The sequence below is a fragment of the Lactuca serriola genome, chromosome 2 (genome assembly GCF_051521515.1).
Source record: "Lactuca serriola cultivar US96UC23 chromosome 2, Lser_US96UC23_V15, whole genome shotgun sequence".
NCBI classification, from domain to species: Eukaryota; Viridiplantae; Streptophyta; class Magnoliopsida; order Asterales; family Asteraceae; genus Lactuca; species Lactuca serriola.
In genome coordinates, this window is record NC_136409.1 from 56919062 (window position 1) to 56946321 (window position 27260).

The following is a 27260-nucleotide window of genomic DNA, read 5'->3' on the forward strand; positions in this document are numbered from 1 at the left end:
TGAACGTTAAAATGATTTTTAGGCAAAATAATTTATTGACTTAAAGTGGTGAAAAAATGAGTTTTTAAAAAAATATTTGGATTATTTTTTTATAGTGAGAAAGTCAATAAATTAAAAAACGTTTGTCTTAATTTATACATGTTTTAAACATGAGTGGAGCTACGATTTAAGAAAAATCACAAAGAAATTTTTGTTTCCGTTAATCTCAATTTTCAAAAGTTTTCAACTAACTATAAATATCAACTTGTATTCATCCGTTAACCTGTAACTTTGGGTCACACACACCTTCTACTCGTTTGAAAAAAGAATCGTAACCTGTAATTTTTGGTTACACACGTTTTATTTGTTTGAAAAAAGAATCAATAGTTCTTTTTTTCTCATAATTTACCCGATGATTATAATAAATCAATTAACTAAATTATCAAACCATAATTAAATTATTAATGACAAGAACCATAAATAAAAGTATGCAAAAGTTTTAAATTTTACCTTAAAAATGAAATCATGTTGATGTATTAGTTTAGTGGGAAACAATTTTTTGATTGCCAATTAACAACCTCTTTGAATAAAAATAAGACAAAACTTCAAAAATGGTCCCTGTGGTTTTCGAAAATGTCAAGTTTAGTTCCTAAGTTCAAAAAGCTTCACAGATCGTCCCTGTGGTTTCAAAACTTTTAACATTTGGTCCTTCCGACTCACTCCGTTACCATTTAGCCGTTAAGTTAGGGGCTTTTTTTGTCATTTCATTACCCAGTGACCATTTATGAGGTTTTCTATTATTTTTTTAAATAAATAAATAAATTTAATATGCAAGGGTCCCACCTCTCTCTCTCTCTCTCTCTCTCTCTCTCTAACTAATGGAACAAAAAAACCCAACACCCTCCTGTGCCTTCACCCTTTTACTTGTTGACCAGTCAAAGGCCAAACCTTCTCTTCTTCATCTCGGTGGTACCAACTAGAACATAAACAACACCACCACAACTCTCCCTCCCTTTAACTTCTTCCCTCCCGAGGACAACCCAAACCTCCAACACCACTGAGAAACCTTCATCACCACCTGCCATCTTCCTTGCCCCACTCTTTATGAGTTCACGCCGATAGAACGCAATGGAGAGGCAACAGAGCTGCCACAGCACGCCACCCATCACCGCTACTCGCAGCTCTGCCATCCGCTGACATCATATTTGCTGCAGATGTGAGTTTTCCGACTACCACCTTATACCCCTTCCTCTCGACTGAAAATCACCACCAAACACCACTCCCATTCGTTTTCTCTGTTGATTTCAACCAGAACCCAACCAAAAATGAGGCTGAAGGCTGCCATAGTAACCTCCAACCACCACAGCAGGTCGCAACTTTCAGCCAAAACACCTCAAGAACAAAAGCAAAAAAGCATCCCTTTTTTTTCTTTACCCTTTTTCCAGAAATCTTGATTACAATATGTAAAGCTTTTTCGTTATTGGGTTCTCCGTGATGATTAAATCCCATCTTAGCCAAAAGCAAAAAAAGTAGCCCCCTTTTGTCTGTTGATTTGGATTATGTATGTGATCTGTTGGAATTCAATTGGTGGTAATGTAAATGGGTTCTCTTGAAAATGGAGTGTTGCCATTAAAGAGGGATCAGTTACTCAAATCTTCATCTAGAAACGAGAGAGAGAAACAATTCATTTGTGCAGAGACCCCGATCGAAATTTGCAAGATTTATGGTTTTAAAGAAGCTGGATTACTTGCAATGGACTTGTGTTGTGGTTGTGTCAACTTCTTTATGTTCGTGTTTCAAATGTTCTTGCCTCTTTCTAGTGTCGAAAAAGACAGTGGAAAACAACGTACAGAGGTTCAAGCTTATGGTACATCTGGGGAACAATATATAGATGGTCAAGATCCAAACAGTAGTTGTTTGATTAAATGAGAGAGAGAGAGAGAGACCCTTGCATATTAAATTTATTTATTTATTTAAAAAAAAGTAATAGAAAACCTCATAAATGGTCCTTGGGTAATGAAATGACAAAAATGCCCCTGACTTAACGCCTAAATGGTAATGGAGTGAGCCGGAAGGACCAAATGTTAAAAGTTTTGAAACCACAGGGACGATCTGTGAGGTTTCTAACCTTAGGGACTAAACTTGATATTTTCGAAAACCACAGGGACCATTTTTGAAGTTTGGCCTAAAAATAATTACATTGCCTCGATGAATCATCAAAACAAACGCTACTTATGAACAAATATTGATTATAATGAGATAGCTACTCACAAATTGACATAGTTAGGAGTATAAATCAATGGCTAATTAAAATAAAATAGATAGGGATGGAGACGGTGGTGTTTAGATGTGGGCCTCAACTTTTCTAGTGATAATACCCTCATTGTTTTTTATGTATAGTAATTGTTTTCTTTTAAAATAATTGGGAGGGGTTGGACATTGTTAAGCAAACGATGTGGGCTAGAAGTTTAATCCTTAGTCTAATTTATTTATAATATAACTAAAGTTTAAAAATGATAAAATAATAATGCCATTATAACATGTACCCCTCTCTTGGGGTAAAACTTTAAAAAAAACTTGTAAAAGTGGGGTTGTGACCTCATCATAATACCAAGATTCGAACGAGTAGTGTTGCGACGGGAATCGGGAACCTCGGGTAACACTCGGGACAAGAGAGCACGATCAGACAGAAACAAAGGATATGAGAGGGTGCATAATGGGGTCTGTCGAACCCTCTATTTATAGCCTAATTTTGGGGGCGTGTGCCGCACATTTCTAGGTTGCATGTTGCATAAGTGCACGGTGGCTCAATTAGGCGCTGGCATGTGTCATCTTTCTGTTGAACCACATCGACCGTACCTTACAGAATCCGTGTCCTCAGAGCACGCGTCACATGCTAAGCGCCTACCGCGCGTCTAAACGAAATTGATTTTCTAAATTATGTAACTCTCTTATACAAACTCCGATTTTGACGTTCTTTATATCCATGCGTAGATATCGACGAATACTACAACTTTCTTTTTGGTCATTTTAGCTAATTTCAACTTCTATTTTTACCCCTTAGATTTGGAAGGTAGGGATATACTAACATGATAAAATCATAACTTCCCTATACGGATCCCGTTTTTGGTGATTTTTGTCTCAAAAATCTTATTTTAACGAACACTTTCCTTTTTATGACATTTGCTCAAAAAACGATCTCATCGAAGTCTTTTTATGTTGTAACTTTTTATATGTGGTTGATCTTTATATTTTATGAAATTCATTTCATTTATCCGAAGTTGATTTTTTATTAATTTTATATTTTTGGAATCATGTCATCATGTACTTTCCAAATATGTAAAAATGTTCATATGTCGGCACGACTTTTCCCACACTTCTTTTCTAGTCTCTTGGTCTAACGGCTCATATTTTTATGACGATGTAAGGACATAATTACCTATATTTATTAGTATACTATAAATATTACATTCATATATTATTACATTTTCTCGTTTAGACTAATTCATAACAACGTTCGGTGACATATTTTCCTCGGTTGTCACACTGATGACAGATCAACAATTGTCCATCATTTTCAATATATAGCGATCTATACTGTGAGTTGACCAATCTTTCAGTACCAGATAGACAATATGAGCGTATCAAACGCTTCTTGACCTATTCCTCAGCATTCCCGAAAAGGACTATTGACTACAACAAGTTCCTCACCCAACAGTTTCCGATGTGGGGACATCCCACACATCATATACCTAGCGGTAACTTGCTCTGCGTTCAAGATTGAACCAATCCTTGAACTCTTCCATAACTATGATGGACTATGGTGGATCCTTAAGAAACAGGGTGTAAGAACTTCCTATCCATGAGTAATTCAATGGTAGCCTACCTTTCTTCCCTCACACATCAATTATCCCGAATCAAACATTTTGCATACCGGAACCGCAAATTTTGTTGCCCTAAATTACGAGAACCACAAAATCGAATTGTTCGTTGATCCCCCGACAATGGGCCTTCTTATGGCCCTTCTGATTACAATGGAAGCAAATCAGATCAAATATTAGTGTGGTGGCGGTAGTAGTAGCAGTGCAATCCATGCTAATGTGGCCCGTTCGGCCGCACTTGAAGCATCCATAACCACCTACCTTGCACGCCCCCTCATACATCTTGCCGCACTTGCCACAGCGGCCCCGACCCTGCTGGCCTTTCAATCTAGAATTAAATACATTGGACCTCTTTCCCGAACTCCCTAAAACCTGAGCGTGATCCGTCTTCCTCTTCCTCTCCATCTCAATGTCAATATCCCTCTCCCTAGCCCTCGTTATCATATCCTTTAGTGTCATGCAACTGGATCGGTTCACAAACTGCCAAATATCACTCCTCAACATCTCATGATACCTCGCCTTCTTTATCTCCTCATCCACCACATACTACAAAACCAATAGTGCCCTCTTACGAAACATCGTGGTAATCTCAGCCACCATCTCAGTAGTCTGGTGGAGATCTTGAAACTCTCGTGCCAACTGCTGCACCTCAATCACTGGTGCGAACTCAGCTCGGAACCTGGTCAAAAAATCATCCCATGTCATCAAATTAAAAACATCATCATCAACTGCACGCCCAACCTCCTCCCACCAATCTCGAGCTCTGCCTTTCAAAAGACAGGAAGAAAGTCTGAACTTTGCCCCCTCGGGACAACTGTTGGTGTGGAAGGCGTTAGCAACATCTGCTAACCATCTCCTGCTTGCTATCGAGTCCTTATTCCCGTGGTAGTCTGAAGCTCCACATGCCCGGAACTCCCTAAATTTCAAGGAACGCGCCCCAATCAAGGCCATCATCTTAGAACGGAAGGAGCTCAAGTTCTCCTCCAACACCTCCATGATACCTTACTTGATTGTACCAAAGATCATAGCATTCTGCTCAAGAATATTGCAGGTAATCTCAAAAGAAATGAACTTCCGCATCTGATCATCCAATTGCCCGACTCTAGAGCCTGAGTCTGAGCCCTCACCAACACCATAACCACCAACCGATCTACCTCAAAGAGTTACCATACTGAAAACCATCCATTCAAACCATCAGAATACGCATAGATACATATCGAGGAGTATCATATTCTACAAGCTTGGTTTCATCGTAGTTTTCCTTGATTCCAGTATGGATCCTCTGCTTCCAGTAGTACGGGCCCATACTACCTTCCACATCTATTCATACTTTCCTTAAGGATTTCCTTGAATCCTCCATGTCATTCCCTATTCATAAAGTTAATCCACATCTAGATAAGGCTCCCAACACTAAATCTCTTCCTAGGTTTTCTTAGGGTAATCACCACGCCACTCTCCCCCATCAGCTGCAGAAGGAACTCCTACTAAGTCCCTCTAATTAGCTCACGAACACCATTATATATCAACAAAACTAGATAATTCTTCGAATAAGAGGTCTCACACTACAACGGTTGGACTCAAACAAGAGCTGTGCAATAGAGTTAAAACCTAACCTTCTGAAATTATTTAGTCTCAATAATATGTAACTTAAAATATTCATTTAGTAGTTAGTTGAAGCTAATGGAATATCCTAAAAGCACAAAGCAACCAACATTCAGGCATTGAGCAATCAAAATCAAGCATAACCCTAACATGCCATCCTATCACTGACTGATCAGTACTAGCATGCAAGTCTACAAGCTCATACAGTAGGCATACAAAGGAATATCTCCTAGAATTCTATCATACAAATACTGAGCAGATCCTTAGCCCTGACTAGCATGCAATTCATAGATTCACAAATCAAAGCAGATCATATAACATGTATTGGCATTTTGGGAAAAACTTACTTGAGATCATGTCAATTGCATGCGCCACACCTTTTCTTATGTTAGAAAACCCTTTTATAAAACATTTCCTTTTTGAAATATCTTACCAAATCCTCATTTTGAGTTGAGGAACACCCGAGAGCGTGGCTGAATCCCTAAAAATAAGGCTCTGATACCAACTTGTAACGTCCCAAAAATAAGACCAAAAATTCCATTTTTAAATTAATAAAACAATAATCCCAACACATCATCATAAAGTCCAACGTGAAACAAAGTGTATCAATACATCATAAAATATCAGACTAAATCACAAAATGTGGAATAAGGCGGTATGTGCTTTGCAATCATCCCAGGATCTTCCCCTTCAAACGAGAAGTACCTGAAACTTAAACCGAAAACCATAAGCACAAAGCTTAGTAAGTTCCCCAAAAGACGAAATACCATACATATCAACATATAGTGGGCCCCGCCCGGCATCGAGCACTGCTCGACATACAGATCTGTCAATCATCAGGCCCCTCTCGGCATACATATAAACATATAAACATACAAGCACATGTGATAATCACAAAGATAATAGCATACAATACAGTCATCGAGCCCCGCACTGCGTCGGGCCTTGCCTGGTAAACACATACACATAACACATACAATGATCTCAAATAAAAAATAGCATACGAGATGGACATCCGGCCCCCGTCTAGCATCAGGCTCTACCCGGCATCGGGCTCCACCCGATAAACATGAAACACATAATCGAGTCAAGAGTCACGTAGAAATCTAACATCCTAAGCATAACAACCATGGGAAAGCATTGGTGCCTTCGAGCCGCTAAACATAGTGAGAAAACACACCTAAGCCTGTTGAATCACTCGAACAAATCTCTAGCTACTGGTCCGATAAATCCCCGCGCTATCAATATCAATAACAACCAATTATTAATTGGATCTCAATCCATAATCACAAGTCTAATGTATTGGGCTAAACCAAGGCCCAATCCTTTTACTAAGAAATCCAGCTCTAATTTACCACCCAAGGCCCAATTACGGCCCAATCTTTCAAATTAGGCCCAAGGCCCATCATGATCCCAACAAAGCCCATGCAATGGAAGCCTAAATGATGGCCCAAAACCAAAAACATCAAGCCTAAACCCGTATGCTGAGTACGCAGGGTGTATGCAGCTCATATGCTAAGCGTACTCTTTCTAGGGCTAGTACACGCATCGTACCAGTGGGATACACCCGACGTACTCCCCAGTGTGCCACCTCCACACCATACTCTCAGACCTTGTCTCAAAAGATGACTTATCACGTAAAGTTGGAAACTTTAAATGCATTCATTGCTTAAAGGGGCTCTACAGCTCAAAAGAGCTTAACAAAGGTCTTAACTCATACATGAATCAATATACACCACAAAGTTTGCATTTTTATGCATAAGGGACCCCTAAAACGTCTAGATCTAAGGGCTAAGATTCTGAAAAACCATTTTCTCACAAAGACCAACCAAAAGGGACCAAAATAAGCCATAAACAAGCCTAAAAGTAGATATATTCAAGGAGTTGACAAGATACAAACTTTATACCTCAAAGATCTCGAAATGGTGATGCCAAATCCGGATCTCTAAGCTCCACTCAAAGGAATAAGTCTTCAATTTCCTTTTACCACTTCGAGATACACAATAACACACCAAAATGCTTCACAAGAGCTCAAAAGCACCAAAACAAAGGCTAAGGGCGATATTAGGGTGTAGAGGATATGGAGGCTAGTCTAAAAATGTCTAGGAGGTGAGTTATGATGCTTAAATAGGGGACAAACCCGAAAAATTAGGATTTGTCCCAAGCCTCTGTATGCCATGCATACTCCACATACGCGGGCGATCAATATCGGGCTAGTAAGCCAAGTGTACCACCTAGTAAGCCCTGCGTACTAGCTAAAGGACCAAAGTGCAAAGTTTTGATAAAGAGGATTAAATGTGAAACTTACCAAAATTGAGTGTTTCACGTTGCTATCAAATTCAACACAAGAGATGGATTACTCATTTAGTCTTAACAAGTAAGAACATGACCTGTTGGGTTAAATATTTCTGAAGTGAAATCTCATCAAGTCATTAACTGCTAGAAGATATAAGTGATGGGTTTTGAGCATTACAACATTCCTATGTGCACATACAACCCTATTTGCTTTGGATCTAGGTTTTTCTCAAGTTATACATACAAATTAAATTTCCAAAGCAAGAACCCTAATTCAAAGATATAAAATCGAAATCTAATCATATTAGGGTTAGATGAATAGCTTTCTTGTTAGCTAGTAGTAACAAGCAATCCTCACTTTAATTCCTTGACCTTCGAAAGCCTAGTACCCCAAGCATTGCACCTCTAATGGAGTCACAAACACCACAAGCAAAGAATGAGGGAGAAGAGTGCGAAATCGGCTAGGGTTTTTTCTTAGGAATCAATTGGATGATTTCTAGAGGCTAAGGGGTCCTTATATACTTGTGGTTGCTAGGGTCTTAGGTGGAAACCATAATCTGATTGCTTAACCCTTAAGCAGTCCATGGAAACCTTCCAGAAGGCCCCCTTGGACAAAATCTTCTATGGGCTTCCTATAGATTTCGTTCAACCCTTCCAAGGTGATCCAACAACCCATTTTGCAACTATCAATGATTTGCAAAACCAATCCCTATTCTTTTAATCAGTTCCTTGGATCACTAAATTAAGTCCAAATTAAGTTCTGATCATACTAATTAATTAATATGATTTCTCAATTAATATTTTATTCTTATAATATATTAATAAACCATTAAATAACCTCTTACTCCAAAACTCATTATGTCCACTTGTTATGGTGAAGGCAACCCAAAAGGACCATGCTACTATCAAATCAAGTACATACCAATTATAGTTATGGGCTTATGCACATAATCCAACAGTCTCCCACTTGGATAAGTGTAATAACTATAACTGCAAGTAAGACTTCAAAATCCGATTAGCAATCATAGCTTTCAAAAGCCGTTGTCGAACTTTGACCTAGTCAATGACGCATAGTTTAGATAAGGGATCATATAATCCTCCGTTATGCAAGATATCGTGTGGAAAAAGACATGGGACATAATCATTCTTAATGTCCAACAGTTTGTTTCTCGATTTCTGATTTTTTTGACATAGAACTTAATTGAACACATCAATTCAGTCCTAACCGGGCCTGACACATAAGTCAACACAAAATCATCGAGGGGCCCAAGATATCGCTTTTACCCTTTTAGGATAAAAGTAATAGATAAACTTTGACTTATATGCTTGTACTATTTACTCGTCAAATCATACACAACAACATGTTTTATAACATCTAGTTACTAATGTGTTTATGCATTATCAATGTACAACCAACTTGTAAACAACAACTCATATATCTAGGTTTAAAGATTATACAATATTATCGTCTCACAATCACTCATGATAAATTCCAATAAGTTATTCACATGAGCATGGGTTTAATCCAATACTCAAATCTTATTTCAGAAGTACTCATGAACATTACAACAAGCCTTTGCTATGTCTAAGCACTTAGAAAATCTACAAACCAATTCATGACAGTCTTGCCTCATTACTTACTCCCAAAGTATGATCGACAGTGGATAATTTGAACAATCTAATTATTCTTGAAGTAAAACATGCAAAAGTGAAACAATAGTAAACAATTGACACAAGATAGTAAACTTTACTCATAAATAAATCTCAATTACTTAATCATCAAATGTTAATTAAATTTATCTATTACAAGTTTCTAAACATCTATCTAATCACTAAAACTAATATCGTCCTTCAAACTAATGCTCCTTGCATGCTGTAAGTGCTTAACCCTGCTTAGAACCTTTGTGAGGGGATCTGCTTGATTCTCCTATGACGATACCCTCTTGACTATGAGGAGTCCCTATTCTACCTGATGTCTGATAAAGAGGTATTTTCTGTCGATGTGTCTGGATCTACCATGATCCCTTCGTTCCTTGGTTAAGGCAACCGCTCCTTCGTTATCACAGAAAATCTCCATAGGCTTCTTTATGGCTGGTGCAACTCCAAGGCCTCCAATGAACTTCTTCAACCATATCGCCTCATTTGATGCTTTGCTCGCTGCTATGTACTTTGATTCACACGTTGAATCAGCCACGGTCTCCTACTTGGAACTTTTCCAAGTAACTGCTCCTCCATTTAGGGTAAATACCCAGCCCGACTGAGAGCGAAAGTTATCTCAGTCAGTTTGAAAGCTGGTGTCACTATACCTTATCACTCTCAAGTCATCACTCTCACCAAGTGTAAGGACCCAGTCCTTAGTCCTTCGCAGGTACTTAAGAATGTTCTTAACTACTGTCCAATGAGCTCTACCCAGGTTCCCTTGATATCGGCTAGCCATGCTCAATGCAAAAGCCACATCATGGCGAGTACATGTCATAGCATACATGATCGAGCCAATGGCGGAATCATATGGCACTCGACTCATTTCCTCTATCTCGGCATCGGTACTGAGATTCTGAGTCTTACTCAGCTTGGTATTGCTTTGGATTGGCAATTCCCCTTTTTTGGAATTCTCCAAGCTAAAAATTTTCAGTACTTTGTCCAAGTAAGTACTTTGACTAAGTCCTATTAGTCTTCTATTTCTATTTCTCAAAATCCTTATCCCCAGAATATAAGCAGCTTCCCCTAGATCCTTCATAGCGAAACACTTCCCAATCCAAGACTTAACCTCTTGCAAGGTTGGGATGTTGTTTCCTATGAGCAGTATGTCATCAACATACAAAACTAGAAAACTAACTATATTCCCACTAGCCTTGACATACACACATGACTCATCCTCGCTTATCGAAAATCCAAACTCTTTGACTTTCTCATCAAAAAAAAGATTCCATCTGCGAGATGATTGCTTTAATCCATAAATGGATTTATCAATCTTGCATACTCTATTAGGATATTTAGCATCCACAAAACCCTCTGGCTGACACATGTAAACATCTTCAGCCACCTTCCCATTAAGGAAGACAATTTTGACATCCATCTGCCAAACTGCATAATCATGAAATGCAGCGATAACTAACATAACCCTAATAGAGTTGATCTTAGCCACTGGTTGGTGAGAAGGTCTCATCACAGTCAACCCTCAGGGTTTGAGTAAAGCTATTCGCAACCAGCTGTTCCTTGAACATATGCACCATTCCATCCATGTCGATCTTCTTCTTGAAGATCTATTTGCACCCAACTGTCTTTCGACCTGGTACATTGTCATACATGGACTAGATCTAGCTATCCATTGCCTCTTTCCATTTTGCAAACTCGGGGCCTGCCATGGCTTCCTTGTAGTTAGTAGGATCATCCAAATTTACCAGTGTACTATCACTGATAAATGTATCACCTTCAATAGTAATATGAAAACCATAAAAATCTGATGCTATCCTAACTCGAGAGAAAAGTCTTAGAGGTAATGATTCATCAATCGGTTCAACATGAATCTCTTCCTCAGGTTGAGTGCTAGTGTTAGAGGTTCCTTGAACGCTTGACTCTTGAAGCTCTTCAAGATAAATTTGCCTCCCACTGTCCTCTTGGCATATGAGTCCTCTTTCGTGGAAAACCCCTCTCTTTCCTATGAAGACCACGTTGTTACTAGGTCTGTAGAAAAGATATCCAAAATATTTATGTGGGTAGCCGATGAAAATACATCGCTTATTACGAGGTTCATGCTTGTCATGAATCTCTCGTCTTACGAAAGATTCGCAACCCCAAAACTTGATATGTGCCAACGAGGGAACCTTCCCTGTCCACATCTTGTGAGGTGTTTTGGCAACCTTCTTAGTTGGGACTAGATTAAGGATATGGGCGGCAGTCTCTAAGGCATACCCCCAGAATGAGATAGGTAACGAAGCTCGACTCATCATAGAACAAACCGTGTCTAACAAGGTTCGATTCTGCCTCTCAGCCACGCCATTGAGCTGTGGTGTTCTAGGTGGTGTCAATGGTGAAACAATTCCACATTCCTTAAGATAGTCGTGGAACTCGATACTAAGATACTCACCACCCCTATCGGATCTGAGCATCTTTATCTTCCTGCCCAACTGATTCTCCACTTCTTGCTTAAACTCTTTGAACTTTTCAAAGGTTTCTGACTTGTGCTTGATTGAGTAGATATATTCATACTTGCTATAATCGTCGGTGACCGTTACATAGAAGCGGTTAGCATCCCTTGTGGTGGATCTAAAGGGCCCACTCACATCTATATGTATGAGATCCAACAATCCCTCACCTCTTTTACAAGTGCCAGTGAATGGTGATTTAGTCATCTTTCCAAGTAAACAAGGTTCGCACGTGTCATCTGACTTTAGGTCAAATGACTCCAAGACTCCATCCTTTTGGAGTTGGGCTATGCGCTTCTTGTTTACATGTCCAAGATGGCAATGCCACAAGCATGCCTTGTCTAAACCATTAGACGAATCGATATGCAACACATTATTTCCTAATTTATCTACAACCATCACAGTTTCATATACACCATTATAAGCCAATGCTTCAAAATAAAAAGTACCATTATAGAAAGCATTAATAGAACCAACTCATTATTAAATGAAAATCTAAAACCTTGTCTATACAAGCCATGAAAAGAAATAATATTCCTTGTCATCTTTGACGAGTAGCAACAACCATTCAGTTCTAATCCTAACCCACTATTAAGCACTAAAGAATAAATCCCGATCTTGGTGACAGGCGACGATTTCCTATTGCCCATTATCGGGTTCATTTTCCCATGCTCCACATCCTTACTTCTTCTTAGCCCTGCAAATCAAAACAAATGTGAAAACTACATCCTGTATCAAGGAACTAAGAACTAGCATGTGATTAGTTATTAGATTGAATAGTATAAATACATGCGAAGGAGGGATTTATCTTCCCATCCTTGATGTCCTGCAAGTATTTTGGGCAGCTTCGTTTCCAATGCCCCTTCTCGTGACAGTAGAAGCACGTTGCTTCTTTAGGATCAGATGAGGGAGTGGCAGAACAAGCTTTACTTTTGGATCCATTTGAAGAAGATCCATCATGGGACTTTCCCTTGTGGCTCTTAGAGGGAGCTTTCCTATTTTTCCCTTTTCCATGTCCTATAGCAAGGACCGAGGCAGCAACAGTGGGGGTGGACTCGACAGCTTTGCCTTTAAGTCCATTTTCAGAAGTTCTCAACAAACCTTGAAGTTTGCTCAAAGTGACTTCCTCCTTGTTCATATGATAAGTCATTTTGAACTGATCATAACAAGGAGGTAAAGAGTGTAGGATTATATCAACTGCCAACTCTTCGTCAAAGTTGACATTCAACTTGAACAAACGATCCACATACCTTTGCATCCTTTGCAAGTGGCTCATGATGGACTCTCCATCTTTCATCTTGGTTGTTATCAGCGACATGACAATCTTGTCCCTTTCTTGACGCACACTTTGATGGTACTTTTCCATCAAATCTTGGCACATCTCGTAAGGTCAGTAGTCTTTGTAGAGTTGCTGTAGCTTAGGAGTCATACTGACTACCGTAATACATGACACCTTTGTCACGTCCTTTTTGTAAGCCCTATACTCAGCTATTCGTTTAACATTAGCTTTGGTTTCATCTATCTCTTTGAGTTCTTTGTCAAGGACATATTCTTTCTCCTCATATCGCAAGGCCATTTGAATGTTGCGAATCTAATTATTTAAATTGGATCCATCGAAGGCGATCCTTGCACAAATTTTCATAAGAGAAAAGGAGCTTGAGGAGTTGGAGTTCGAGCCAAAAGCGTTGTTTGTGCCAGACATCTGAAAGCAGAAAAGGAAAAAAGTTTTGATTAGATAAAGAATCTTTAATATAACACCCAAATGAAATATTAAGGCTAGGACCCAACACAATTATTCATAATTCGGAAGAGGGATGCCGTAATCCAATTGCAAATTATTTGAAGGTAGGTAAATGACAATTTACCAATTCCACCACAAAAAACAAAATCAAGAATTAGGTTTTAAATGAAATGAAATTCCTAGATTCTTTTAAGATTCATTGAACTTTTCAATGGCATACTTACTCTTGATTATGCCCTTCAAGTTTGTGACTGGGATACCGAAGATCACAAACAAGGTGTGAATAACCATGCAAATTAGCCTGACACTCTCGATGTCGTTTACCACCTAATCAATGTTCTGTTTAACCACACACGCTCCATTGATCTATGGTAATTCTTCAGCTACCCGTTGCCACTCTTGTTAGTCCAATTTAGTGTTCCGGTTAACCATACACGCTCTATTATCGACTTGGCAAGGCATAAAGTGCAATTTCATGGACTAGCATCATTTTCACATTTTTTTCTAAAGTAACTAAGATTGGGAATTTATAAAAACATTTAGTTACTTTATTATAATCATTATACTTATTAATGAGAGACTTAATGTCATATCCTAACTGTTCAGCTAACGACCCTCCAATAGTCAAGAGTGCGGTGGATAAGAGTGGATACCCAATGGTGGTCATTTTATAGGCCGCTTCCTTAAACACCCCTTATAGACCAACTTAGTGAATGAGGCCTACTAACGGTAAGGCTGATTCATCTTATACATATATATATACATATCAATCTTTTAATATTATAATAGTATAAGGGTTGTATTTTAAACTTTTAAAACACTAGGGTTTTAGAATTTATTATTTCAAAATTAAAACTTTTAATCAAATTTTGAATTCGAAAACTTGAGGGCAAAATTTGAAACTTTTCAAAACTTCTAGATCAGATTTTAAATAATTAAACTAATCATATAATTTTGAGCATTATCTTAAAATTTGATCATTATGTTTTAATTAGATGAGGATATTCATTACCATATCAAAAAAAATTCAATTTTAAATAGTTAAAACAATTTAAGGTAATGATCCTTATCTTATTTAGGTCTGAAATCTAAAAAATCTGCCAACAGACGAATCAACTCGTCGAGTTAGGGCATGGACTCATCGAGTTGGTCCAACTCGTCAAGTTTATCTTTGGACTCGTCGAGTTCAACAGACAGTGAGCAAAACGATTTCGATTCAACTTTGAACAAATTACAATTGCATCACATATAACAGAAAAAGACCCTAAGCTCTGATACCACTAAACGGTTTTGAGCATTACAACATTCCTATGTGCACATGTAACCCTATTTGCTTTGGATCTAGGTTTTTCTCAATTTATACATAAAAATTAATTTTCCAAAGCAAGAACCCTAATTCTAAGATATAAAATCGAAATCTAATCATATTAGGGTTAGATGAATAGCTTTCTTGTTAGCTAGTAGTAACAAGCAATCCTCACTTCAATTCCTCACTACTAGAAAAACAGCCTTTTACGACGCTCATTGCGCGTCGTAAAAGGCTCAGACGACGTGCAAATGCGCGTCAAGGAAGGCCCTGTCATAAAGAGAGACGACGCGCTTTTGCGCGTCGTCTATACACGACACGCATTTACGACGCTAATTTACGACGCGCAGTTATGACGCGCGTTTACGACACGCAATGCGTATCAAGGAAGGCCCTGTCATAAAGGAAGACGACACGCATTCGCACATCGTAACCTTTCGACGCATGTGTTAATGACACGCAATGCGTATCAAGGAAGCCCCTGTCAAGAAAGGTCATGTCATAAATGAAGATGACACACATTTTTGCGTATCGTAACTTTAAATGTTAAAAAATAACATTATTTATAGATTTACTAATTTTCAAATTAAATTTGCATTTAATGTCTCATAACAAAAAATAAGATACTATATACAAAAAATACAATCCATTGCATAAAATTTAATATCATACAAATAATCGATCCATGGAAAAAGATAAAACAAATCAATAGAAGTTTTCTCCCTATACATGATTATTACATACTAAATAACAAACTTTATTTCATATTCATACATATGATTACATTATTCATTAAGAAAAACATATACCTACAGCTAGACTTGGAAGATCCATAATTGAATAGGATTTCCAATGTAACTTCGATCCAAATGAGAAGTAAATACCTTATATATTAAGGACATTACACTTGGACATTCTTCAAACTTTGTGTAGATTGTGTATGCAACGTCCAAAACTGACATGTCATTTGGTCCAGGGAGGTATCTACAAATGTACAAAAGCATTTAATTAACACATAATAATTGCAGAATAGGATTCAAGATTAACAAGTACATAACATGATATGAAACTACTCATAAAAACAAGAATGCTCAACAGTTTAAGTTTAAAACCACAAATAGACAACAGAAAATGACTCATTTAAACTTGGTAGTTTAACTTGCTGAACTTGTTTGTGGGGAATGAACGATTCAATTCCTTACACGATCCCATCCTACCAAAACACTGCATAAACAAAGGGCGTAAAGCTTCTTGTTGTTCTTTATTTGGCTGAAGGGATTTTGGAAGGTTGCTGAAAGAAGAAAACTGAAACTCGAATGCAAACTGAAACTCAAATGCAAATTCAAAAGTGAAAAATAATAAAACATAAAGTGAAAGATAACATAAACTGAAACTCACCCGAATCATATGCATAGCCTCACGTGATCTCAACATGGAGTTTCCTTCAGCAGGTGTTGGTGTTGGTGTACTGGAAGTCAACAAACCAGTGGTGGAATTCATGATGGAGGAAGAGGGGGGTCTTGCCATCTTGATGCCTCTAGTCATCCCACACATAACACCCATACCGCTTCCAGCTGGCAACATGCGTACACATGTAAAAAGTAATTTAGAATATTTTAAGCTCAAGTCCAAAACTAATAAATAAACTTACTTACAAATAAGATTAGTTTGAATTCATCACATAACTAACATCACACTTCTGGCTAACAAAATCCCAAATCCAACAAACATAATCTCAAATCTCAAATTCTAAATAGGAGGTTTTGAATTTAAAATTGGAATATCATATCTGATTCATATCCCAAAGCTTTAGAGCAGCCATCGCCTTGTTCATTGGTGGTGGTCCACATCGTAAAATCTTTTCACACAACAAACACATAATATGTATTTTAGCCTTTTTTTACCACTGTTGAATAAATATTTGAAAACATGTTTGAATGAAAGGAGTAGAATTAGAATAAGATACCTTGATATCAGATGAAGGTGCAGGTAAATGGTCTTGGATCATTTTTTTTTCATACAAACCCAACGCCACCTGTCCATCCCTCCGGTGGCTTCACAAATACAAAGCCAAGCCCTTTATTTTAATTTATATTTTATAATAAACCCAAAAATTGTTAGGTTTAATTCAATGCAACAAACAGCAACCTAATATCATTGATTTGTTTATCATAAGAATAATACCTACCTGATTTAATACATAGTAAACTTTGAAGCGATTAGGGTAATTAGAAGTAAGTCCCTCCAGTTCTTCCTGTAAGTGTAATTAATACCAACAGAGACAATATTAGTAAAAATTAGAACAAAGAAATTGTTAAAAACATTACCTGATCAGAGTAGTATTGGCCCTTCTTTCTCTAAATTTCTTTGACCCAAAAGGGGTTGCATTGAATGTTAAAAACATTACCTAATCAGAGTAGTATTGGCCCCTCCTTTTATACATGAGACTCACTCTTTTTCTGATATGTCATGCCATCTGTCTGGGATAGTAGAACGAGCTCTTCAAACCTATGACTTCAACATTTTCACATAACCTGAAACCAATAAAGATGGCGCTGAAAGGATTGAGAATGTGTATCAGAAATCAATCATTTAATATAGATAAGTTGTTAGAGGCATTTTTACAAACAGGTGGTGTGCACCATGAAAAACATGTGGAATTAATCTATCTAACGTGGATGATGATTACTAATTCCCTTGATCTAACAAGCATTCATATCTAAGTATCCGAAATTAAACCTTTAAGCTAGATAAGTTCAATTCTTTGGGCGAGTAACGATAAGATGTAAGAGACATTTTTACAAGATGAGCCAAAATGGAAAAATGATAATCCTCTTCTTAGTTACGGCAGGGCAGGGAGCAGTGAAGGTAGAGGGGAAACCAACAATACAGAACGAGGCCAACATATAAGAGCATAACGAGAAGGAAAATTAAGAGCTGCCTTCACAATTTATTTACATTTAAAATAGATACACAAATGACCTGTTCTGTTTGCTTCAGTTTAAGAAGAGCTGCCTTTGCATTGACTTCGGATGACTTGTCTATGCTCATCATCTAGTTTCAGTCCATCAAATAACAAGTGTTTTGTTATTCAATTTTTCATTTACATTAATGAAATTGAAATTAACAAAAACTCACTCTCTTGAAATCTCTTCTTGCTTCCTCAAAATCACCAGTCTCCATGTATGCCATTCCTCGACGATAAAGTGCCTTCACATGAACAGGATTTGCATCCAATACCTACACATACATTATTTATTAATATATATCACCCATCAAACAATTTTTTTTTATTTATTTAATAAAAAAAGTAATTACTTTATTACATGTCTCGATTGACTTTCTACAATCCCCCATCTTCAGGTAGCAAGCAACCACGTTCAGATTCAACAGATTCTTTTCATGCATGTTATGTTATTAGCATTTAGCAACCACTCTTGGTAAATAAAGAAAATTTTTAATTATTTTGTAATAAATAATGAAGGAGGCTCATTCATACTCTTGTATTTGCAAACTCTTTTCCCTCCTCATCATCTTGAGGATTTACATGATTGAATTCATGTAGAACCTGCAACAAAAACCACAAATTAAATCATAATAAATTCACACACACTAATTTCGAATTCTTTAATAATGATGTTGTGTACCTTATCATACTTGGCTTTGGCAAGAGCAAATTTTCCTTCTTTGAATAGTCTGTTACCCTGAATAAGAAACATCAAACTGGATAAAAAAAATTTAAAATGCTCAACACCTGTTAATTTAATTTAAAAATACATACCGTGCTTTTTGTGTTCTCAACATCATTCATAATAGCTCTAAAATCCATACCAGTCCAATCCTACATATTATACAGAATACTCCACTAAAATGACTCATCCATAATTCCAGATGCATCAACTCAAATACTAAAAATACAATAAAATGTTTTACCTTTTTCATTTCAAAACCAAGAAGCTCAATCACCCATTCAACATAAGCACCTTCAGAAACATTATCTGGCCTACTCACACACCAAACAAACATCAACATTACTTCATTTCATAATTTTACATATTTGTATGTATTAAGTTATCAGAAATTTACCTTGTGAACTTGTCATAAGCATAATCAGGGAGGCAGGTGACGTGCGATACCTCTTCAGGCAACATCAGTCGAACACACATCTCAAAACCTTCAGGTACCTAATCACAATCACAACCTCATATTACAATTTACAACAAAACTAACACCAATCACATTTTTTATTCAAACTCAAAACTTACAAGCCCTTCCCCTAAGGAAAACTCCAAAGGTTCCCCATCATTATCAACTTTTGTATCATAGAAAACTATCTTTTTCTCATCAAGAAGCATGCCCTTGTAATGGACACACAGTCTACTGTCTTGAAGAGGGCAATCCATAGGAAATTCACCTAATTGTTTCAAAATTCACATCCAGTGTCGTTACTGGTATAAACCAAGGACTAATATGCAATTATGTGTTACTTGAAGGACTGAAACAGTACCTTTTCCATCTCTTATTCGACGTTTGATTAGACGACCATCTCCTATATGTTGAAAATAAGAGCAAATAAAGATACCTGAGACAAAAAATGGAAACCTTAATAATTAGAATTAACCAGACATCCAGATGAAACAACACATAACGAGAAGGAAGAAGAAACGTTATTGTTTGTTTATTGCTTCCGGACAGGACGAGGACTTTGTTCTTTTTGAAGAACTGGCAATAGATGCACAAATTAGTCCAAATGGGCCATTACTACAACAAATCAATTTTATTCATGAAGTATTAAGGGATTACTACAAGAGGGGAATGTTGATTTTCAATTTCAAATGAAGTATTAGAAGACGTTAGACCAAAAACCTGATAAAAGTAGTCGGAGCCAGAAGCACGGGAACTACCGGAGGTATTATTGACATGAACAACTTACTTGATGGAAGAGACTGTGGGATATACAACAAATCAATAAGCAAGTCAGGGAATGAAACCTATGTAAAATTCACACAGATATACATGAAAAGAGATGACTGCATCAACATACTCAGTCTGAACACCAATATTTAGGAAGTTCATAAGCTAGGTTAGAAAGGAATTGTCAAAAACACAAATTTTAAGATAGTTTACGGTCGGAGATCGTGATTTATATCAAGTTGTTTCTCCTATAGAAATCTATAATAAATCTATGAAACTATCAATAACCAATTTCACCAAAGCAAGCATGAAATCGAACTTTTCTTTTTGACAACATAATAATCGAGATCAGCTTCAAGTGAGAACGATTTTCAACTCCAATCAAGTAGATAACCCCAAAATAAACCCAAATTTAACAAAAACAACTGACCCGTTGTCCCCGGGGATGATGACTTTTGGAAGCGTTCTTCTTCTTTAAGGCATCGTAATTTAAAATAATAGACGTTAACTGACCTGTAGAGACAATCGGTGGTGGAGAGCGACGGTGGCTTGGACCATGGTGGTGAGCGACGTTACGTAGACTAAATTGATCGGAACTGATAGCGATAAAACTGAATTGCGATGACGCAATCGATTTGCGAGACCTGAAGACCACAACGCCTCCAGTCACCGCCACTGGCAACCCACGCCGTCGCACCACCAATACCAACAGCGACAACTGAGAGAGTTGATAGTAGAAGAGGAAACATCGACAACATCCAGGACAACCAAGACTCTTAAATCTGTAAAGCGACAACTGATTGCGACTTTTTAGGGTTTGTTGAAAGACTTGTGGGGGTGTAGTGGTGGTTTTGGGCTGTTGCGAAGGCAGTGTGGTGGTGGCTCAGGGCTGGTGTTGTGGTGCGATGTTGTAACGGTGGAGTCCGAAAGAAACCACAAATTGTGATGGAAGCTATTGTTGTTGGTGATGTCTGATTCATCAAAAGAAAATCATTCTTCGGTCAATCGTCTATTTTGTGAAAGAATATATTACTATTGCAAATGCATTATGTTTGATTAGGGTTTGCACATAGAAGGAAGTGAAAGTCGATCGGAGAGGAAGGGGTTTGCAGGGAGAAGGAAGGGAGAGAATGAAGTCGATCTGGCGGGTGTAGAGAGCAGAGAGGAAGAGGAAGGCGGGTGTTCAAAATTTTGGGGGATTTAGTTTTCCCCCTTACCTATCAAGGAGTCCCAGAAACGCGCGTTTGGTAATAATTATAAAGCGACATTTGTAGAGGACGCCCTTTTTATTATAGGTGCCCTCCGTGTTTTTTATTTTTGTTTATTGGACATTAATTTTAGGGCGTGCAAAAATACGTGTCCTCTATTCTTCAAAATTTGGAAGGTTGACATTATTTTTAGGGGCACACAAAAATACGTATCGTAAATCAGCAAGTGTTATTGTTTGCGCGTCATTAAAGGGTATTTTTCTTGTAGTGCCTTGACCTTCGAAAGCCTAGTGCCCCAAGTGTTGCACCTCCAATGGAGTCATAAACACCACAAGCAAAGAATGAGGGAGAAGGAGTGTGAAGTCGGCTAGGATTTCTTTTTAGGAATCAAGTGGCTGATTTCTAGAGGCTAAGGGGTCCTTATATACTTGTGGCTGCTAGGGTTTTAGGTGGAAACCCTAATCTGATTGCTTAAGCCTTAAGCAGTCCATGGAAGCCTTCCAGAAGGCCCCTTGGACGAAATCTTCTATGGACTTCCGATAGATTTCGTCCAACCCTTCCTAGGTGATCCAACAACCCATTTTGCAACTATCAATGATTTGCAAAACCAGTCCCCGTTCTTTTAATATGTTCCTTTGATCACTAAAATAATTCAAAATTAATTTCTGATCAATACTAATTAATTTATATGATTTCTCAATTAATATATTATTCTTATAATATATAAATAAACCATTAAATAACCTCTTACTCCAAAACACATTTTGTCCCGTTACTGTGGTGAAGGCAACCCAAAAGGACCATGCTACTATCAAATCAAGTACATACCAATTATAGTTATGGGCTTAGACACCTAATCCAACAATAAGACTTAAGGCATACGCGACATCATTTTTTCCCGGGACAATGAATTGTCATCAGTTACATACTTGGCTTATGAAATGCCACCATCAAATCATGAAAGGTACAATGATCTTTGTAATGAGTGACCATACCAGATGAAGCATATGTTTTAGCTTCAAAAATCATTAGTGCCTGCTTTCAAATTTTTAGCTCAGTTTCCTTTGTTAAATTTGATTGCTCCCTTAAGCTTGTCTTCCATCAATAACTTCAGTTATGGCTTATAAAGCATGACATCTTAGAACACATAGTTCACTGTCAAATAGTTCTAAAATGGTGCAATGAAATCGCAAATCTTGAACAGAATGTGTTTTGACACATTAGGTAGATCGTCACCAAGGCCCACCAAAACCTATCAACTCTAAACAAAAGGAATCATCATGTGATCTAACATCCATGCTATCACTTGTTCAACTACAAGTCAATGCTTAAAACCATAGAACTTTGAACACACAAAAAGATATGACAGATAGAAACTTTAGGGGTAAATTTGTTTTCATTGTTGCATACATTATCTTCCTTATATTTCTATCAAGAGATAGAAAAATATACACTCGTTTTTTAAAATTTATCTTAAAAGAAAAGTAAATAAAATTAAAAACGATTTTTTATAACATAATTAGAAAAATAAATATAAAAGACAACTTAAACTAACTAAAACTAAATTAACAACTCGAATAGTTTGACTCAAGCAAAAACTAACTAATTAGTAAAGAAAAACCATTTTTTTTAAATAAAAGGAAACTAACTAAAGGATAAAAAAGATTTCATTTTCATTTATTGACCTGCAAAACTTGACATAATTGGATTAATTTCCATCGACAACTTTTGAACAAGACAAGTAATCCTTGAAAACTACCCTATATCCTTGGCAGCTACTTCCTTGCTTTTATTTGGACCTATAGCTACCATGCCTTTAGGCTGGTGGGTGTGGGCTTGACGAGGGGCTCGACAACCTCGGCGCACACCGGGCCGACCCCTCGGCTTGCCAAGCTCTTCTCGGCATCAAGGTTCATATATGTTGAGTATTGATGACCAATGAGAAGACGGGGGTTGCTGGCAACGACTATTTCCATTTATTTTTTTTATTTTTTATTTTTTTAAAACACCTATAAATACTACAACTTCAACTCATTTTAACTCATAACATCCACTTTACAACTACAATATACTCTTTCAAAATGTATTCTTCTTCATCTTCATCATGCATGTTTGATGCCTTGCTTGAAACGAATATAAAGGTTATTCAGGAGGCGGAGCAGATGATCGAACGACTACAAGAAGAAAATGATGAGAATGCATGCCGGCAGACGAGAAGATACATACAAAGATTTTGTGAGGTGGCTAATGATCGACTCATACAAGATTACTTTGTGGATGATGCTAACCTTATAGGATATTATTTTTGTCGTCGGTTCCGTATACATAAATCTCTGTGTTTGCGTATAGTCAACGACGTCACGACAACGTGTCCATTTTTTCAACAACGTCAAGATGCTAGATGTACAATTGGTTTTACTCTTATACAAAAGTGCATCGCTGCACTTCGTCAGTTAGCGTATGTCACTTGCCCCGATGCACTAGAGGATAACCTTAGGATGTCCGGACGTGTTGCACGAACTAGCCTTCACAAAATTTGCAAGTATGTCATGAGATTATATGGTCCACAATATTTGTACAAACCTGCTTGTGGTGACATCCAACAATTATATGCTCATCACTCAAACGTGCATGGCTTTCCTGGAATGTTAAGAGGCCTAGATTGCCTCTACTAGGCATGGGGTTGTTTTCCGAATGCCCATAAATGGCAATACACCTGAGGCGATCATGGTTAACCAACCATTATACCTGAAGCAGTGGCGTCACAGGATATGTGGATATGTCATGCATTCTTTGCTTCACTCGGCTCCCTTAATGACATCAATGTTTTTAACTTGTCTCCTTTACTTGACGACATGTACAACAAGACTGCACCAGACGCCTCTTTTCAAGTAGCTAGAACATCATATAGGAATGGGTATTATCTGGTGGATGGGATCTATACGGAGCGTGCTTGTTTTGTGAAGTCATTGTCTTGTCCAAATGATCGGAAAAGGTTGAATTTTAAGAGAGCTCAAGAGCGGGCAAGAAAGGGGTGGAACAAGCATTTGGAGCTTTGAAAAAACGTTGACATATTCTTAAATATCCTGTGCCATATATGGAAGAGAAGAAAACGAGCGAGGTGATGTATACTTGTATCATATTGCATAATATGATTCTAGAAGACGAAGGAAATGCAATATGTGAGTATAATGAAAACGAGATCGTTCCACCGACACAAGCTTTTGAGGTTGGAAGCGCGGAGTACGTGTCGAGTAGGGCACTAGTTAATGATGTTGAGACACATCATGTTCTTCGTAGGGACTTAACGAAACATATTTGGAACATCAACCACATCGATCTTAACACAGAACCGGTCAACGATTTGGAAGGTCAATTTTCTGATGAAGATGTTCTTTAGGTCTATCTAGGTTTGGTAATTTTAGTTTGTATGTTTTTAATTTTAAATTCTATTTTTTTGGTGTGTTTGTTATTATTTTGAATTTCTATGTTTTTATTTTAAGTTTAATGAATTTTTAATTTTTAAAAATTGTTATTTTTGAAAGATTTATTTTGTATATTAAAAAATAAAAATAGGTAACATGGCAAGTATGGCAACCCACACATACCAAATGACAGCTTTTGGTAAGAATGTGCAAAGTGTGATTTGGCGCCTACATGAACCGCAACAAGTGTGGCACCACACCCAACACCCTTACTCAGCAAACATATAACACACAAAAAGATTGTGTTAGTCTTGGCTATTGATTTCTAAGAACTCATGTAACCTCTGTAACCATCAGAAATGATGGTGACTAGTCACTTAATTAGTTTTTGTCTTGGAGCAACAATTCTTGATAAGGTTCTGCCATATATCTTCTTAATATTCTATTTGTTTATTCCGTTCATGCACGTGTGCTTGAGAAACACTCAAAGCTTGTTTTCTACAAAAAAAAACCTGTAACAGACAAATAAAATTAAACTCGTAGGATTATTTGGCTTTGACTTACACTTTAGAAAGCTTATAACCACATAACGATTAATTTATTCAGTTACAAGAAATTTTGACAGATGGAATCCTCAAAACAAACAGGGTGCCAGGCTTCAGAGGGCCCAATCCTTTGCATTATGAATTTCAACACCATATGTAAGCAGATCCTTAAAATCACGTCATCAACTCAGTGTTTTGATGGAGAATCTCACGACTTGCACCATCTTCTTTCAGAAAGGCATGAGGGTGATGCTAGTTTCCAGCAACTCTTTGTATTTTTACTTAGGGCTTTTGACATAAAAGTCCTTAAGTTTTTCAGGTCTTGTTGGTTTTGTCCCTGTGACGATTTTTTGTTTGTTAATGTCCAAAATTTGCCAAGTTTTTTTTTTTTTTTTTTTTTTTTTTTTCACTTTTGTCCTTTTTACAAATCTTTGATGTTTTTACCCCAAGTATGTTTTTCAAATTTGCAAAAAAAAAACCCTCAAGTTTATAAATCTTATATGTTTTTATCCTAAGTATGTTTTCCAAATTTGACATTAAAGTCCTTAAGTTTATTAAATTTTGTCAGTTTTGTCCCTAGACACCTACTATTATAGGTAGCAAGGGGAAAAATGAAAAAAACTTGGAAAATTTTGGACATTAACGAATAAAAAATCGTCATAGGAACAAAACCAACAAAATCTGACAAACTTAAGGACTTTTAAGTCAAAAGATCTTTAGGGAATCACCGTTCAGGCTCTGGCTAATTATACACACTGCTCTGTCTCATTTTCTGTTTAAACTCTTACTCATTTTAAAAAAAAATCATTTCTTTTTTGAAAATTTTCTCAAATCTCAGTTTGAGTCCAAACATACCCGAGAGTACATCTGAATCCCTCAAACCAAGGCTCTGATACCAACTTGTAACACTATACATTTTCAAATAAAATTTTCATTTATAAAATCACATAAACTCAATATCACATTTCCCAAAGACCAGAAAATGTATAAGTTGTCAAACACATGTCAACAATGTTTGATAAAATCCATGAATCCTCAAAACCATTATCTCTAACTGGTGTGTACAATCAAGCCGGCGCCTTCCTGCGATCCTGAAAAAGTACCTGACACACATATGACACAACACGGTAAGCACGAAGCTTAGTGAGTTCCCCAAAATACCACACGCAAATAATTAGCCTCTCATGGCTATATCTCGATAAGGACCCTTTGCTCATGTGTCTCAGTGAAGACCCTCCGGTCTCACAGCTCGGGTCGGACCCTCCAGTCCGGTATCTCAGTGAAAACCCTCCGGCCTGACAAGAACATAATAACTCAATAAGGCACAAGAGTAATATACAACATAAATCACAAAGACAAAATGCATGATATCATATAACTCAGTATAAGCACATAAGACCCTTCGACCACACAATGATTACCACTCAGGTAAGTATAGTGAGAAGACTCACCTCAACTGCTACGCGAAAAACCCTACGTTGTCGTTGCTGTTGTGCACTGACTCATGAACTGGGCCGAAACAACTCAACACTATAATCAAAGACTATACAAGCCTACACCCAACACTATGCCCCATAGATGGCCCAACTAAACAAGCCCACTACTGACCCAAATTATTAAGCCCACCAAGGCTTAAGACCAAAAGGTCCACTAATGGCCCAATTTTCCAATTTGGGCCCAAACCCTTGCTTTGGCCTTACCTTAAGGCCCACAACTTAACTGTAACCCAAAACACCCTTTATCAGAGGGCCCAACCAGTCACCAGCAATCGGGCCTAAGAAGACATCCCAAACCGAAGCCTAAATATGCAAACCCACTCAGACAGAGTACGTAGGGTGTACTCAGTGGTACGATGTGCATACTCGCTTAACGACTATTATGTTGTACGTACTGGCTTGTACGCTCAACGTACGTCCCTCTTAAACCCATTTTCCATTAAGCACTTAATGCTTTAACCCATAAGTACTAACTATATATCTGAGCCCCAATTCACATTTAAACCCATAAATTCACTGGCTTGGTGTCTTTGCATGCCCTACATAAGCCCAAACTCCAAAAATGGCATTCTACGTCCATAAAAATGGACTTAAATCTTGCATGAACCCATTAAGACTTCCAAGATAAGAATTTTATGATTCTAGGCCCCAAATAACACTGAGAGGGGTAACTCTAAGCTCCAAAAATGACATGGACTCAAGGGACTTCACCAATGGGACAAA

At 37.5% G+C, this 27260-nt stretch overlaps 2 protein-coding genes across 2 annotated transcripts; one reads left to right on the top strand and one right to left on the bottom strand.

Annotated features, from left to right (window-relative positions):
• Window positions 1-16732: 16732 nt before the first annotated feature.
• On the bottom strand, window positions 16733-20421 carry LOC145089246 (peptidyl-prolyl cis-trans isomerase PASTICCINO1-like). Its single transcript, XM_079027709.1, has 15 exons — window positions 20377-20421; window positions 19883-19940; window positions 19457-19531; window positions 19215-19363; window positions 19036-19133; window positions 18883-18952; window positions 18731-18790; window positions 18597-18653; window positions 18449-18517; window positions 18268-18345; window positions 18088-18189; window positions 17932-18003; window positions 17840-17890; window positions 17138-17203; window positions 16733-16807 (listed from the first exon to the last, which is right to left on the bottom strand). The coding sequence occupies exons 1-15, from the start codon at window positions 20419-20421 to the stop codon at window positions 16733-16735; spliced, it is 1125 nt and encodes a 374-aa protein (XP_078883835.1).
• Window positions 20422-23152: 2731 nt separating this feature from the next.
• On the top strand, window positions 23153-23746 carry LOC145089248 (uncharacterized). Its single transcript, XM_079027710.1, has one exon. It carries the CDS (start codon window positions 23153-23155, stop codon window positions 23744-23746), a length of 594 nt encoding a protein of 197 aa, XP_078883836.1.
• Window positions 23747-27260: the final 3514 nt, after the last annotated feature.

What these genes read in the sequence shown, in the direction of transcription:
- LOC145089246 (XM_079027709.1), bottom strand. Translation starts at nt 20,421, where the DNA reads ATGGTCCAAGCCACCGTCGCTCTCCACCACCGATTGTCTCTACAG. An exon ending in ACCACCGATTGTCTCTACAG is followed by an intron (nt 19,941 to 20,376) that starts GTCAGTTAACGT and finishes AATTTTACATAG; the next exon opens with GTTTCATTCCCTGACTTGCT. An exon ending in GCTTATGACAAGTTCACAAG is followed by an intron (nt 18,953 to 19,035) that starts GTAAATTTCTGA and finishes GTGTGTGAGTAG; the next exon opens with GCCAGATAATGTTTCTGAAG.
- LOC145089248 (XM_079027710.1), top strand. Translation starts at nt 23,153, where the DNA reads ATGTATTCTTCTTCATCTTCATCATGCATGTTTGATGCCTTGCTTGAA.